This window comes from Alternaria metachromatica, assembly GCF_023757995.1.
Source record: "Alternaria metachromatica strain BMP 0045 chromosome Unknown scaffold_53, whole genome shotgun sequence".
NCBI lineage: Eukaryota > Fungi > Ascomycota > Dothideomycetes > Pleosporales > Pleosporaceae > Alternaria > Alternaria metachromatica.
In genome coordinates, this window is record NW_026055544.1 from 15,170 (window position 1) to 27,899 (window position 12,730).

Consider the following 12,730-nt stretch of genomic DNA (forward strand, 5'->3'; position numbering starts at 1 on the left):
CCGTCCGCCTCGCAAATCTTGGGCCCTTGGATGCCCGCACCGCCTCGGCGCCCTAAGCAAGCCGTGGCAATCGTGCTAACCCGCACCTCCGCACTCTCTGAGGTTCGCAAATGGTGAGTAGCGCATGTCTACCTAGTAGCCTCAGGCAAACATCTACCAAATACTGTGGTGACAATTGAGGTCGCCATTGTTTCGTTTCCCTATTCCCCGGCAAAGGCCCGCGGCGCCAACCCGACGTTCCAAGGAGCCCCCAAGCTGACCAAGTCTCGTACCCCACAGGCAACCGACAGAGCCAGAGAGCTGGACCGCCTATATCAGATGCGAAACCCAGGCCCGCGCCGGGGGCATGCGCCGCAGATATCCATCAGCGATGACAGCCACCACGTCACCGAGGCCATAGGCGACATGTACGGCGGCGACAGCGACACCGACGCCCCCAACCGCCGCAGCCTGCGACCCCTAAGCTTCGTCCCCAGCCCCAACGGCGACTCGATCCAGTCCTTTGGCGCCTTCGAGGCCTTCGACCCCTTCCCCAACGCGCCCCCCGCGAGGTCCCCGCTGCGTCCCCAGATGTCCTTCGAGAAGCCCCAAACGCCCACGAGCCCCAATGGCACCGCGCCCATGAGCCAGAAGCGGGCCTCGGTCGCCCGGCACCCGTCGAACGGCGGCCAGATGTCCCCTCCACTGTCCCGCTCGAATTCCAACACGGCGTCGCACCAGTTCCCGCTGAACAACCTCGACTACGAGAACAGCCCGGCGGGCCTCGCCCAGGAGCTGAGCAACCTGCAGGCGATACGGAGGATGTCCATGGGCGTTAACAATGCCGATCCCGATCTGCCTTCGTTCCAGTCCGCAAACTCACCGCCCTCCCCACCGGCCATGTCGGAAGAGGACGAGTCGAAACTCTTCTGGGTACCCGCACGGCTGCATCCCGAACTGGCGCCCATGGAGTTCAAGACGTTCATTGAAGACAAGATTGACAGGACGAGACGACGCTCCGGAGACTCAGACTCGCTATCTCCGGATGGCGCCATGGGGCGTCAGGGCTCGGGGGGAGGGCTGCGGCGGAAGAAGTCCATGCTGTCCAGACAGATTGATACTGGCTCTGGCTACAAGGACGGCGCCGAGAGGCTGGAGAGGAAGCGATCCGGCGCGCAGCCCAACGGGGGCTTGTCGAACCTCCAGGAGCTCGAGCACATACAGGAGGACCCGGTGGCCTTAATAAGACGGATGAGCATCGATCAAAAGGGCATGGCCGGGGAAGGGGAAGAGGGCTCTGACGGGATGCCCATTGTGCCGGGTAGCAAGATGCGTGGTCTGGGCACGCTCAAGAGATCAACACACACTACGTACAGACGAGGCAGTCTGCGGAAAGGCGGCCCGCCCCTCTCACGGCGACTCGTTTCTGGTCGACAAGGAGACACCGACACGGAAGATTCCCCGTCCACCTCGCCCGTCCACTCTACCGAGAGCATTCCCGAAGTCCCTCCTCTCCCAGGTCTCAACCGCGTTCAGTCGGAACCCGTTAACTCGGCGTTTGAAGGATCGTCCAACAACTTCTCGCGGCCTGGGGGCAAGCGGGCATCTCCCAGCTATGGCGGCGAGAGACCTGGTTCATCCGAGGAGTACCCCAGGTCAGCTTCTACAGAGCCTATCTCACAGCAGGAGCGAAGTTCGCCGCAGCCCAGGCAGTTCCACTCGAGAATCGCCTCCAACGGCCGCACGACCGCACCTTTGCCAGGCTACACACCTCCGCCGCAGCAGGTACCCCAGATCATCGAGACACCACCGCCACAAGAACAGAACCGAACACCTCAGTTTCAGCTACCCGAACGTCACTCCTCTCGTCAACCTCCGCCTCAAGCCCAGCAACAACCTGCAGGCCCTCGCCATTATCCTCAGCCTCAACAGCAACCTCCGCAGCAACAGCGCCAGCCCCAGTCGTCAAGTCGACCGAACCGTCATGCACAAGCTGCTCAGTCGTCCCCGATCAAGCCCGCGCAATCCTTCGATGATCTAGTAGCGCATCCTTCGGCGATGCCCGGCCAGAACAACAGGGTCGATTCGTTGTCCATAATCCCGAACGCACCAGAAGAGAAGAAGCTCGAACCGAAGGCCAAAGATAAGAAGGACAAGGATGGCTCTGAGGGCGGACAAAGGAAGACGAGCTGGGGCTGGTTTGGCGGTGATAAGGAGAAGGAAAAAGACAAGAAGTCAAAAGACAAAGACTCAGAAAAAGAAGCCCCGAAGAAGGTCAAGAACAAGCTCAGCAAGTCCCAGGAGAAGGAGAAGGACAAGGGCCACGATGACACGAGACTGGACCTCCTGCAGACATCGATACAGGGCGGGGGTCGTGGTCGGGAGAGCGTAGTGCTGGATCGCGAAAGCGTCAAGCTGGAAGAAGAGCGAAAGAAGGAGAGCGCCAGAAAAACATCCAGCGAAGGCAAGAAAGAGAAGGAGCCTGGACTGTTGTCCTCCATCTTCGGAGGAGGAAAGAAGAAGGGCGAGAAAGAGTCGTCTCACAAGAAGAACGCCTCACGTGGATTATCGCCCGAGCCCCCGCCACGCATCTTAAAGCCCGACATCGACTACAACTGGACACGATTTTCGATCCTAGAAGAGCGCGCTATTTACCGCATGGCCCACATCAAGCTTGCGAACCCCCGCCGCGAGCTCTATTCCCAAGTCTTGCTTTCCAACTTCATGTACTCGTACCTCGCCAAGGTCCAGCAAATGCACCCGCAGATTTCCATCGGCAACTCCAAGCAAGCAAAGCAAGCTCAACAGGCTCAGCAACAGCAACAAGCCGCGCAGCAGAAGAAGGAGCAGCAACAGCAGCAACATCAGCAGCAGGCCGCTCAGCAATCTCAGCAGCAGCAACCGCAGCAGCAACAACAGCAACAGTCGCAGCCTGAGGAGTTTGCCCAGTATCAGCGGTACCAGCAGGTAAGAGATCTCAAAGGCAACAATATTTAGAAGAGTGAAACTAACGAAGAACGCAGCAGCAACAACAACACGAGCAGCAATCCTCCGAAAAATCCTCACAAGAATGGCCCTCTGTACACCAACAACAAGCCAACGGCGCCCTCTCACAACAACAACAAAACGGCCAACACCAGCAACAACAATTACAACAACAACAGCATGTAAGAGGCGGATCTCAGCAGGGTAATTCTTATAACCAGAATCCGCGTGATTCGCACCATTCGAATCATAGTGCGAACGGCGGCGGTGGAGGCGGTGGTGGTGGTGGGGGATATAGTGTAGCGAATACGCAGAATTATCTGGGACAATCTGGTAAAGGGGGTGGGGGTGGTGGGATAGGAGGGGGAGGAGGAGGAGGAGGGTATAGTAATTATAGCGATGAAGAGGGGGGGAAGAGGGGGGATGATGATATGTGGTAGTGAAATGGATGGTTGTGGATGAGTTAATCAAATGAAAGATGGGTGGAGGCATGGAAGATGCAAGGGGGCGGAGTAGGGATATACAGCCTCCTTTTTAACTACGCCTTTTCTCTTCATCTTTTTTTTCTCTGATCTTTTGTGGGTTCGCTTTACTTGTATGTATATTTTGGGGGTTTAATATCTAAAGCGATGGCTGGCGTTGAGGCTGGATGGGCATAGAGAGACGGATGGATGGGCAGATGGTATGAGATGGGTGGGCTTTTACGCTTGACGGTTGGAAGATGGGAATGGGGAATGGGGGATTACAGATAATGTAATTTTTTGAATCTCGCAAGTGTCTTCTTCCCAGACGATAGGGCAGCGCCAGGAAGCTCTTCCTTCTCGTCTTACCATATAGGTTGTTTTTTCTACCGACCTGGCTCTTCCAGCGCGTTCAGGAAGGGAGGGATAAAGAAAGAGGTTTGTCCAATGAGCAAACGTGGAAGGAGATGGAGCAACGGGTGGGTGTTTATCAAGAAGAGGGGAGAGTGTGAGTTGGGATCTTTCACACATCTTACTATTCATTTTCTATGGGAAAAGACAAGCAAAACACAGAAGAATCGGATCTCGACATGGCAAAGATCAAGTACGTCAGACCCAGCAAAAGCCAGGAGAAAAAGGCAGCAGCACCAGTTGTACCAGACCCTGAACCAGAACCAGAACCAGACACAAGCCCAATGTCAGACGTACCCTTAGACTTAGAGTTGAACGACGACGATTTCGGTTTTGACAATGAAGAGGATAAGGCGGACGAGCAGGACAACGAGGCAATGGTCGGAGAGGGGGACGGTGTTGAAGATGTACCGGAGCAAGCCGTCGACGACATGGAAATTGACTGGGACGACGACGGCGAAGAAGAAGCAGAAGAGACGAAAGAAGAACTACTTGATCAGATCAACAAGAACTGGAACATCTCAAGCCTAAGGAGTATAATGGAGCCGGGGTTCGACGAGAAGAACAAGACAAAGCTCAAAGATACGTGGCTCTCCGGCAAGACCGATATCACAGACGAAGAGTGGGATACAAACACCCTCCGCCTTTTCCGAGACCTATCCCGGTTAACACGGAACGACTTCGACGATGCAAAGTCAAGGCTAGCCAAGACGCTCCGTTATAGAAAGCACGATGAGCACGGAAAAAGAACAGGATCACAGAGGGTCATAAAAGAGCCCCGGTTGCGCAATGATCTCAGGACGGTTATCTCGGCCTTGCATACGAAGAAACGGAAAGAACGAGATGAGAAGGATGGAGAGTCGGGTAAACCCAAGAAGAAGAAGAAAGCGAAAGCTGATGAGTCTTCCGACGTGGATCTCGACGACGACTTGTATAAGTCGGAAGAAGAGATTAGCTTCGAGGAGTATCAGAAGAGGATGGCAAAGAAGAAGGGCAGCAGCAAGAGACCAGGCGGCAATAGTGCAAATCGTTCGAAATCACGACAAGATAGTGAAGACGAGTCTAGCTCCGGCCCTGACGAGGTACCCTCAACCGACCCAGGCACGAAGAGAAACGCAGAAGCCGGTGTGAAAGTGAAGAAGAAGCGAGCTCCACCGAAGAAGAATGCACAGGCAAAAGCCGACGCTGCTGAGGCAGAAGCCGCCGACAACGAAACTCCTGCGAACGAGCCTCCTCCCGTCACCATAATACAAAACGAAGAGGAGAGAAACGCCGCACTCGAATACATCTACACCACCTGGCGAACCACCTCGCTTTTGCATGTCCTGCCAGATGCTCTGCACCCGGTAGAAGCGACCAAAGATCAAGACCTGGCTTACGAAATCGTCGCGGCTCTGCGCAATCTCTCCAATTTTATACGTACGCCAGATGAACTCGCTGCCTTCAGACAAGACCTGGAAGATCAGGTGGCGGGAGATGCCACCTTCACTAACGAAGATATCGTGGCACACATTATGAGAGTCGGCGAGCCTTATTACCATGCAGCTCGAGCAGCTGGTGGGCATGCACGGCACCCGATAGTTCAGAGCGCTGCTGCCCAGCTGCAGACAGAGGGACCAACTACACGCAGGTCGCCGCGTAACCACAACACTTCCGCAATCCCTCCAGCGGGTGGTCAGCAAGCTGTTGCTGCTCCAGCCTTAGATTTATTAGCAGCAGCAGCGACTGACAGATCTAGAGCGATTGCGACGACACCGCAGCCTTCACAGATAAAGCAACCCCCTGCGGCTAAACCCAACGCTGGGAACGAAGGTACAGCTCAGCCGTCTGAGCAGCGCACCACGCGAGGAGAAGCTGAGTCCGTGAACGCTCGTGGTCAGTCATCAGGCGCGAACAACACGCAAGGCCAAGTTCAACCTCCGCAACCTCAACCACAGCCTGCTGAGCAGCGACCCTCGCGCCCCACTGCCGCCATAAGGGACAACGACATAACATTCAGATTGGTATCAGCTCTAAGCAGAGTGCGCAACTCCGAGGCGGACGTGAGAGTAGCGCAAATCCAGCGTGACATCGCTGCTCTCCAAGGACAATCCGCATATGCTCAAGCAAATGCCTCTCTTGAAGTCGCGTTAAAGGAACGACAACGTGCAGAAGCGGAGATGGAGGCGAATAGCTTTCAGGGAAATAGAGAGGGGATGCAGAGGCGGAGAGAGGTTGCGAGGCAGCGTGAGGAAGAGCTCCGGCGGATACGTCGGGGAGATGCCGTAGACGCGGGAGGAGATGAAGAGGGAGGAGAAGATGGAGAGCCGCATCAAAGAAACAAAAGGCAAAAGACAGGAGAAGGTGGCAAGAGTGGAGACGAAGGAGATAGGAGTGGTGAAGGCAACGGGGACGGAGGAGGAAATTAGGGTAGAGTGGCAGATGGATCTGCTTTCAGTGTTTACCAAGATACTCTCATGTCGCACTCTTCCTATGGTAGAAGTATGACTTCATCAAGTCGTTCAATCATCAATAGATGTGATCAAAGTCTATAAAGACTCAACCAGATTCCTAAGTATGTTCAGAAGGTACAGTGGGCTATCCTTGCCTGTTCAATGTGGCCGGCCAGCAACGTCCCCAGTATGACGACGCACATTTAAGATACGATTGTTTGGATTGTAGATTGTTGTAAGAGAAAGCATTAATGGCCAGTGATCATGCGGACGGGAAAGATCAAAGAGTGTATTTGTTCAGATGCAAACATGAGCATCAAAGGAGGGGAGGAATGAATATAGAGGAGCTATCGAACCTTTTACTTCACTAAACGCAGTCTCGATTACATTGACCTGAGACACATTCACCGACAGTCGTTCAAATCATGCCGCCAAAAGGAAAAGAGAAATCTACCTCGCCGTCACTTGATGAAACGCTTGGGGAGATGGATGATGTGGGAATGGATGACGATACTGCTGGGCTTCAAAACGCTCAGGACGCGGCAATAGCGTTGGCTATGCAGCGGAGATTGTGGGGTGATGCCGAGGAAGACGGAGAGAATCATGGTTCTGAGTCTGAGAGAGTGGTAGATGAGTTTGATGACTTATTCGACGAGTTGCCGGATGACATGCTCAGCGACCCGCCTGACAACGCAGGTGGTGAAGAACAGCCGGATAACGCCCCAATCGATTCTGCAAACGATGCAGAGGAGCCAGCGCCTGCCGAAACCCCACCCCCCGTCCTAACGGCTGCTGAACAACAAGCGGAAGATCAGGAACGAGCAGATGCGATCGTCGATATAGGCCAAAACTGGGGTCCAGACTTTGCCACGATGGGAAACTGGATAGCAGACAACAACTGGCTCCAGGGTAAAACAGACAATCTCACGGAACAGAACTGTGAGATCGACACTATTCGCGGGTTCCGAAGCTTGTCGGAGTTGACCAAGGGTCAAGGTCGAGACATAAGACACCAAATCGAACAGTTTTACCTGATACGATGGACCAAAGGACGCGCGCGGCCTATAGGCAAATTCCGGCACGAGAAACAGGTGAGCTTGCGCGAGGATTTGAGAAGACTGCGTGAAGGGGAGTGGGTGAAGCCAGAGAACGAGAAGAAGCCAAAGAAACGCAAGGGGAAAGCTGCGCGGAAGACGACACCCCGGAAGAGAGCGAAGACCAAGGCTAGCCGTCAAGAACCAGTTGATGAAGATGATGAGGAAACTTCCGACTCATCTCCAGATGAGATACCCCCGACAGAACCAATCAAGGAGAAACGAAAGACAAAGGGAGGGAAGAATGCGAACGATGCAGAAAAGACCGACGAAAACGAATATTCTACTACCAGTATCACGTCAGAAGCACAGAGAGATGCTGCGCTTCGACGGATATATCATAACTGGCAGATAAGCTCGCTGCACGGGCACTTCCACGCCAGGCTGCACGAAGACGATGTTAGCGACGACAAAGATATCGAATGGAGCGTCATCGAGCTGCTTCGCGACTTGTCCGAGGTTAGCGCTACCCACGCGCAGGGTGAAGAGATCAGGGATGAACTCGAAGCACACCTGAGAGAGATGGATGAGTATGACCTGGCGTCTCTCCATCGCAGGATAACAATTACTGGTCAGGACTATCATACTGCGGCGGAGAAACGAGCAAAGGAAGAAAAGGAAAGACGACGTCAGGAAGTGGCCGAAGAAAAACGCCAAAGGCTAGCTGCAGCGAACAACAAGGACAATGGCGAAGGACCAGCAGCCGAAGCTGAAGATGAAGATGCCGAGAAGCGGCCAGCCGGTACGAGATCAAACGGAGCTCAAAGTCAGCGAACCACCTCGCGCAGAACTAGAGCGAGTGTCGCAGCCGAAGCTCGTAAACAGGCTCAATCAGCAGGAAACAACTCTTCACAGTCACTGGTAGTTAAATTGAAAGTACCCCCCGGTGCACTTGGAACAGGCGGGCCAACAGCTGGCGAAGCATCAAGCGCCGCTCAGTCGGGCAGCAAGGCAAAGGCCGCGACTAGGGAACGCTCAGAGTCTGCAGTCCAGCAGGAAGGAGGCGAAGTTGCTGATTCGGATGTTCTCGAGACACCAGCTCCTCTCCTAGATGAGCCACGGGATGGACGGCCAAGCCCACTACAAGAGCTGGAGCTGGAGCAGCGGTTACCTTCGCCAACTCCAGAATCACCCAACATCCAACAAGACGAGCCCGAGCCCGAGCCCGTCCTTCCAAATGACCCAGTGCAGCCAGCGCCCCAACCAGGCCCCCAAGCGCCTCAATCCCCAACGCATGTTGAAAGACAACAGCCCCTACACCCCCGCTTCACCGCACGTACCGAGGCTGAATCATTCGCACTGCGACTAGCCTGGAACGAAGTATCCATCGAAGAAACGACACTCGGGGTATTGCGAGCCCGGCGTGTGGTAGCTGCTCTTCAGAACGAAGATCCGCTACAGCAAGACATCCTCAGACTAAATGTTACTGAGCAGGAACATCGTCTTTCTCTGGCATACGGGAGAGCGATGCGTCTCGGAAGACCGCAGAGAGTGGGTGAGACGGTTGGGCCGGGTGGGGGTGAGCACAGGCAGAGACGGAGTGGTGATGGCGGAGGTGTGGAAGAAGGACGAGACCAGAACCGAGAAGGTGGAGCTGGGGAGGGTGGAGATGATGAAGCGGGCGCTAGGGAAGGAGAGGGTAACGGAGAAGGTGACGAGAACGGAGGGGCAGCCTAGAGTAGCAGGAGTGTCTATCCACACCATGTCTCGGACGTCATAAGTAGCGCTCCTTCCTAGCTCAAGATCTGTATACTAGAATGTCAAGACGTTGTCATATACTTACGTTTCACATGCCACATTAGCAAGTCATAATGAAGAAACGAGAAGCTTTCGCTACGTATACTTCGTCATACATGAGTGTTAGCTCGACAGCTAGTCGTCAGTCAACGCCGCCAGAAATGAATCATGCGACAATACTCATGCTATGCAACTGCTTCGCTTGACCATTGGTCCGCGCGTACGCATAACAAAGAGACCTTCCTGCAAACAGTGTTCCTTGCCCACCAAAGTCGCAAGCTTCGCGCATCGTATCGTATCCAGAACAAGGCTATAGCCACGGATGTACAACCAACAGACTAATGACGCGGAACGCCTGCCATATCGACATCCTCCATATCTGCCGACACCGGTGTGGGTATGCCGCCGGAAGCACTGGAGCCGCGAGTGTGCGAGCCACCGTTGGTTGCGGTAGAAGACTTGGCGGTACCGTACTTCTTGTTCTGGAGGTCGCGCAGAATCTCTTGGCCTTTGAGCAAAGAGTCACGCTGACTGCTGAGCTCCTTGCGTAGATTGAAACGGTGTGGGGATTCGGAGAGGAGGCGGACGGCGTTGTCGTAGGCTGCGTTGCGGAAGTCAGTATAAGGCTAACGTAGTGAGAGAGAACGAGGCTTACCTTGGCTGCCGTCGTTCATGCCCAGCCCACCCTCAAGTTCGTCGCGAAGTTGGGTGCGAAGCTGCTTGAAGAACTTGGATTCAATCCTCATACATACGGCGTCGTGGAAGCGGCGGGCTGCTAGCATGTAGTATGTAGTAACCTGCGCCACAACTCCGAGCTCGACGACGTAGGGTTCATGGTTCAACACCGCCATGACCCTGGCGTCCTTCCTCATCCTGTCCTCTTCTTGCGGGGTAGTCTCTTTCCCTGTACGCTTCAATCTATCGCGCTTGTAGATGTTGAGGCGAGCTTTGAAGCGAGCTTGACGATAGTGTTCTAGTACTGCTTCCTTCTCAAGCTCGAAAAGCTCGTCATGGAAGATGAAAGGGCCTTCCTTCTCGTCGTTTAGACTCTCGTTGGCCATGGTGTTGCGCTGCTCAGTAAAGTTCAAGCTGACCATTTGTTCAACGATCTCCCAAGCAGTGCGCCAGAAGATCGATCCCTGGTACTTGGAAAAGTGCTTGTGGAACACAACCTTGATTTGATCGACGATCTGACCTTCGAGCGTTTTGAAGAACTCGTGAAGCGGTTCCGACCAATGTTCAAGCGTCTCAAGCATCATGTTATCGACGACGCGCGGTTCGATCTGCCCGGGCACTTTGCTCTGAGAGTTCTCCGCCAGATGTTGCGTGACTTGATCAAGGAAGAACTTCTTCCTCAGCTCGCTAAAGTCCGTGCTTGGCATTGCTGTTTTGCCTTCCGGGGTCTTTGGAGGACCGCGACGGCTAGGAGTCTTAGCTGGTGAGGGACCTGGAGTATCGCCGAGCTTGCGCTTCTTTGTAGGTGTCTCAGGATTGCTAGACATCGGTGTATCGCGATCTCCGTCATCCACGTAGTCCTCATCGTCATCATCGTCGTCGTCTACAGCAATAGCCTTACTAGCGGAGCTGCCAGGCTGAACTCCGAGGACGTCCATGTAGACCGTCGCGTCTCTACTTCCGCTTGTAAACATCGTGGGCTTCATGCTAGCCAGGGCATCGAAGAACCCCTTCTGCAGTGTCTTCCAGTTGTTGCGCCACGCCTTGCAAGGGAATTCGGCCTCAAGCTCCTTACGTACATTGTGCGAGAAGTCGAGTACGACATCCGAGATGATTCTAGGGGCGTTGTGCGTAGGAGGATCTGGGAATTCTCGAAGTTCGGCTAGGACCTGTTCCAGCCTGGCATTGATCTCCTGGTCAATGATGGGAAGCTTTTTCGTCATCTCTTCAGCAAGCTTGCAGGAAAGGAAGCTTTGCAGGTTCAGTGTACCAAATCGGTGTTGGTAGTGGCTGAACTCTGTTGACCAGGGTGTTCCTTGACTGAAAAATTGGTGCTCTTTGAGCCGAGCTTGCGTATGGGTCAGGCCGCGCCCCATCTCAACCTGGTTCAGATTTTTTACGACGAAGTAGCCATGCCCCAATGCAAAGCGCTTCTCGTCGAAAACCTCCATGAGCTTGTCGTGACGGGATCCTTCGGGTATAAGATCTGGCTTGGTGAGCACACCTAAACTTGTTAGCAATATGTCTATCATGAGAAGCGAGGATATTTACCAATGCACCGGTCTGTAGCGTTCAACCTCCGCGCAATGCCACCTGCAGACGAGTTGGCGATGTCGGTGTCTAACGAGCAGGTCACAAGGATGAGAGATTCTTCGTCCTTGACATAGTCCGTCACAAGGTTGCGAACGAAATCTACCAGGAACTCCTTGTCTTGGGTCTCCGCTTGATTGATGATACCTGGCAAGTCGTAGAAGCTGAGCGACGGTAGGGTTGGATGAGAAATGGAAATGCAGACGACGTTGGGGCTGAAATCGCAGTGCGGCTTCTCTCGGAGCGCGGCAACGGTCGATCCGAGGAAGTCCGTAAAGTCCATCATAGGGTTGATGATCGCCAGTTGAGCGCGGGCGATTATTTCCTCGAGTTCATTAGGGTCTTCTGTACTCGCGAAGTGTACGACGTTTGGCTGAAGCAGCTCAACCCAGCCTGGGAATCGGTGCTCGGATCCTCCGCTCTTGTTACTATAGTAGCCAAAGTCGCGGCGCAGGGAAACGCTTGCGCTCCAGCTGGCACGGGAATTTTTGGAGGGCTCGAGATTGATGTAGAGTGGGCACCTGGTGCATGTATCATCCGCTCTCGGAGTTTTGATGCCGGAGATGCCTTCGATAACAGAAGATTTGCCGGTAGACTGCTCGCCTGGCGCCGATATTAGTACATAGCAACCAAATACTGTTACGCGAGACGTACCCAGGACGATACATTTCGGCAGAGGAATGTTCAGCCTCTGTAAGCCAAGGCCCTCTAGTCGGTTGATCGTCGCCATCACTTCTTTTACTCGTTGTCCAAGCGGGTCAATCTCTGCTGCTGCGTATGCGTCGTCTGTGGGCTGTGGATCTAGATAGTAGTAAGTAATGAGTACTCAGCTCCGGGTTGTAGTCTGTAGCTTACCATCTTGCCCGACCAAGTGAAGCGGCTCAAGGCCCTCACTCAGTCGCGATACGTCGTCGCGCGCGGGGTGAAGTACCGGTTGTTGTGCAGGCAGGTGAGTATTGCTTTGAGTGTCGAGCGGTGCGTCGGCAATCGTGCCATCATCGCTGGGGGTGACCGGGCGCTTGATGGTCTCCTTGAGTGCTCCGCGGCGAGTAGCGCCCACCATTTTGAGAGGTTGTACAGAAAGTCAAATGGTGTAGTGGTAAGAGATAAGTAGGTGAGTGTGGTAGCAAAGTTGACAACAACGAGAGCGCGAGCGCCAAGACTTGACTCTAGGCAGTAATCCGAGGTGACACAGACTCCAAAGCAGGGTCCAGGAGCAGTACGCAAACGGAAACCATTGGACGAGTGTAGAAGCTCCAGGACGAGAGGGCAGAAATGTTGTAGTGAGCGCGAGTCTGGTACTATTTCTGGAGCGGTGAACGGTGAATGCATGATACGCATGAGCTCAGTTTGCAGCGAGGAGAAG

General features: G+C 54.2%; 4 protein-coding genes across 4 annotated transcripts; 3 read left to right on the forward strand and 1 right to left on the reverse strand.

Moving 5' to 3' along the window:
• Positions 1-318: 318 nt before the first annotated feature.
• J4E83_010831 (uncharacterized protein) lies at positions 319-2,976 on the forward strand (the record flags this gene model as incomplete). The annotated part of the gene is made up of 1 exon (XM_049337710.1): positions 319-2,976. One exon carries the CDS (start codon positions 319-321, stop codon positions 2,974-2,976), a length of 2,658 nt encoding a protein of 885 aa, XP_049183151.1.
• Positions 2,977-3,973: 997 nt separating this feature from the next.
• J4E83_010832 (uncharacterized protein) lies at positions 3,974-6,244 on the forward strand (the record flags this gene model as incomplete). Its single annotated transcript, XM_049337711.1, has 1 exon — positions 3,974-6,244. One exon carries the CDS (start codon positions 3,974-3,976, stop codon positions 6,242-6,244), a length of 2,271 nt encoding a protein of 756 aa, XP_049183152.1.
• A 449-nt stretch (positions 6,245-6,693) lies between these two features.
• Positions 6,694-9,039, forward strand: J4E83_010833 (uncharacterized protein; the record flags this gene model as incomplete). The annotated part of the gene is made up of 1 exon (XM_049337712.1): positions 6,694-9,039. One exon carries the CDS (start codon positions 6,694-6,696, stop codon positions 9,037-9,039), a length of 2,346 nt encoding a protein of 781 aa, XP_049183153.1.
• A 398-nt stretch (positions 9,040-9,437) lies between these two features.
• Positions 9,438-12,427, reverse strand: J4E83_010834 (uncharacterized protein; the record flags this gene model as incomplete). Its single annotated transcript, XM_049337713.1, has 5 exons — positions 9,438-9,700; positions 9,755-11,278; positions 11,326-11,967; positions 12,019-12,165; positions 12,220-12,427. 5 exons carry the CDS (start codon positions 12,425-12,427, stop codon positions 9,438-9,440), a joined length of 2,784 nt encoding a protein of 927 aa, XP_049183154.1.
• Positions 12,428-12,730: the final 303 nt, after the last annotated feature.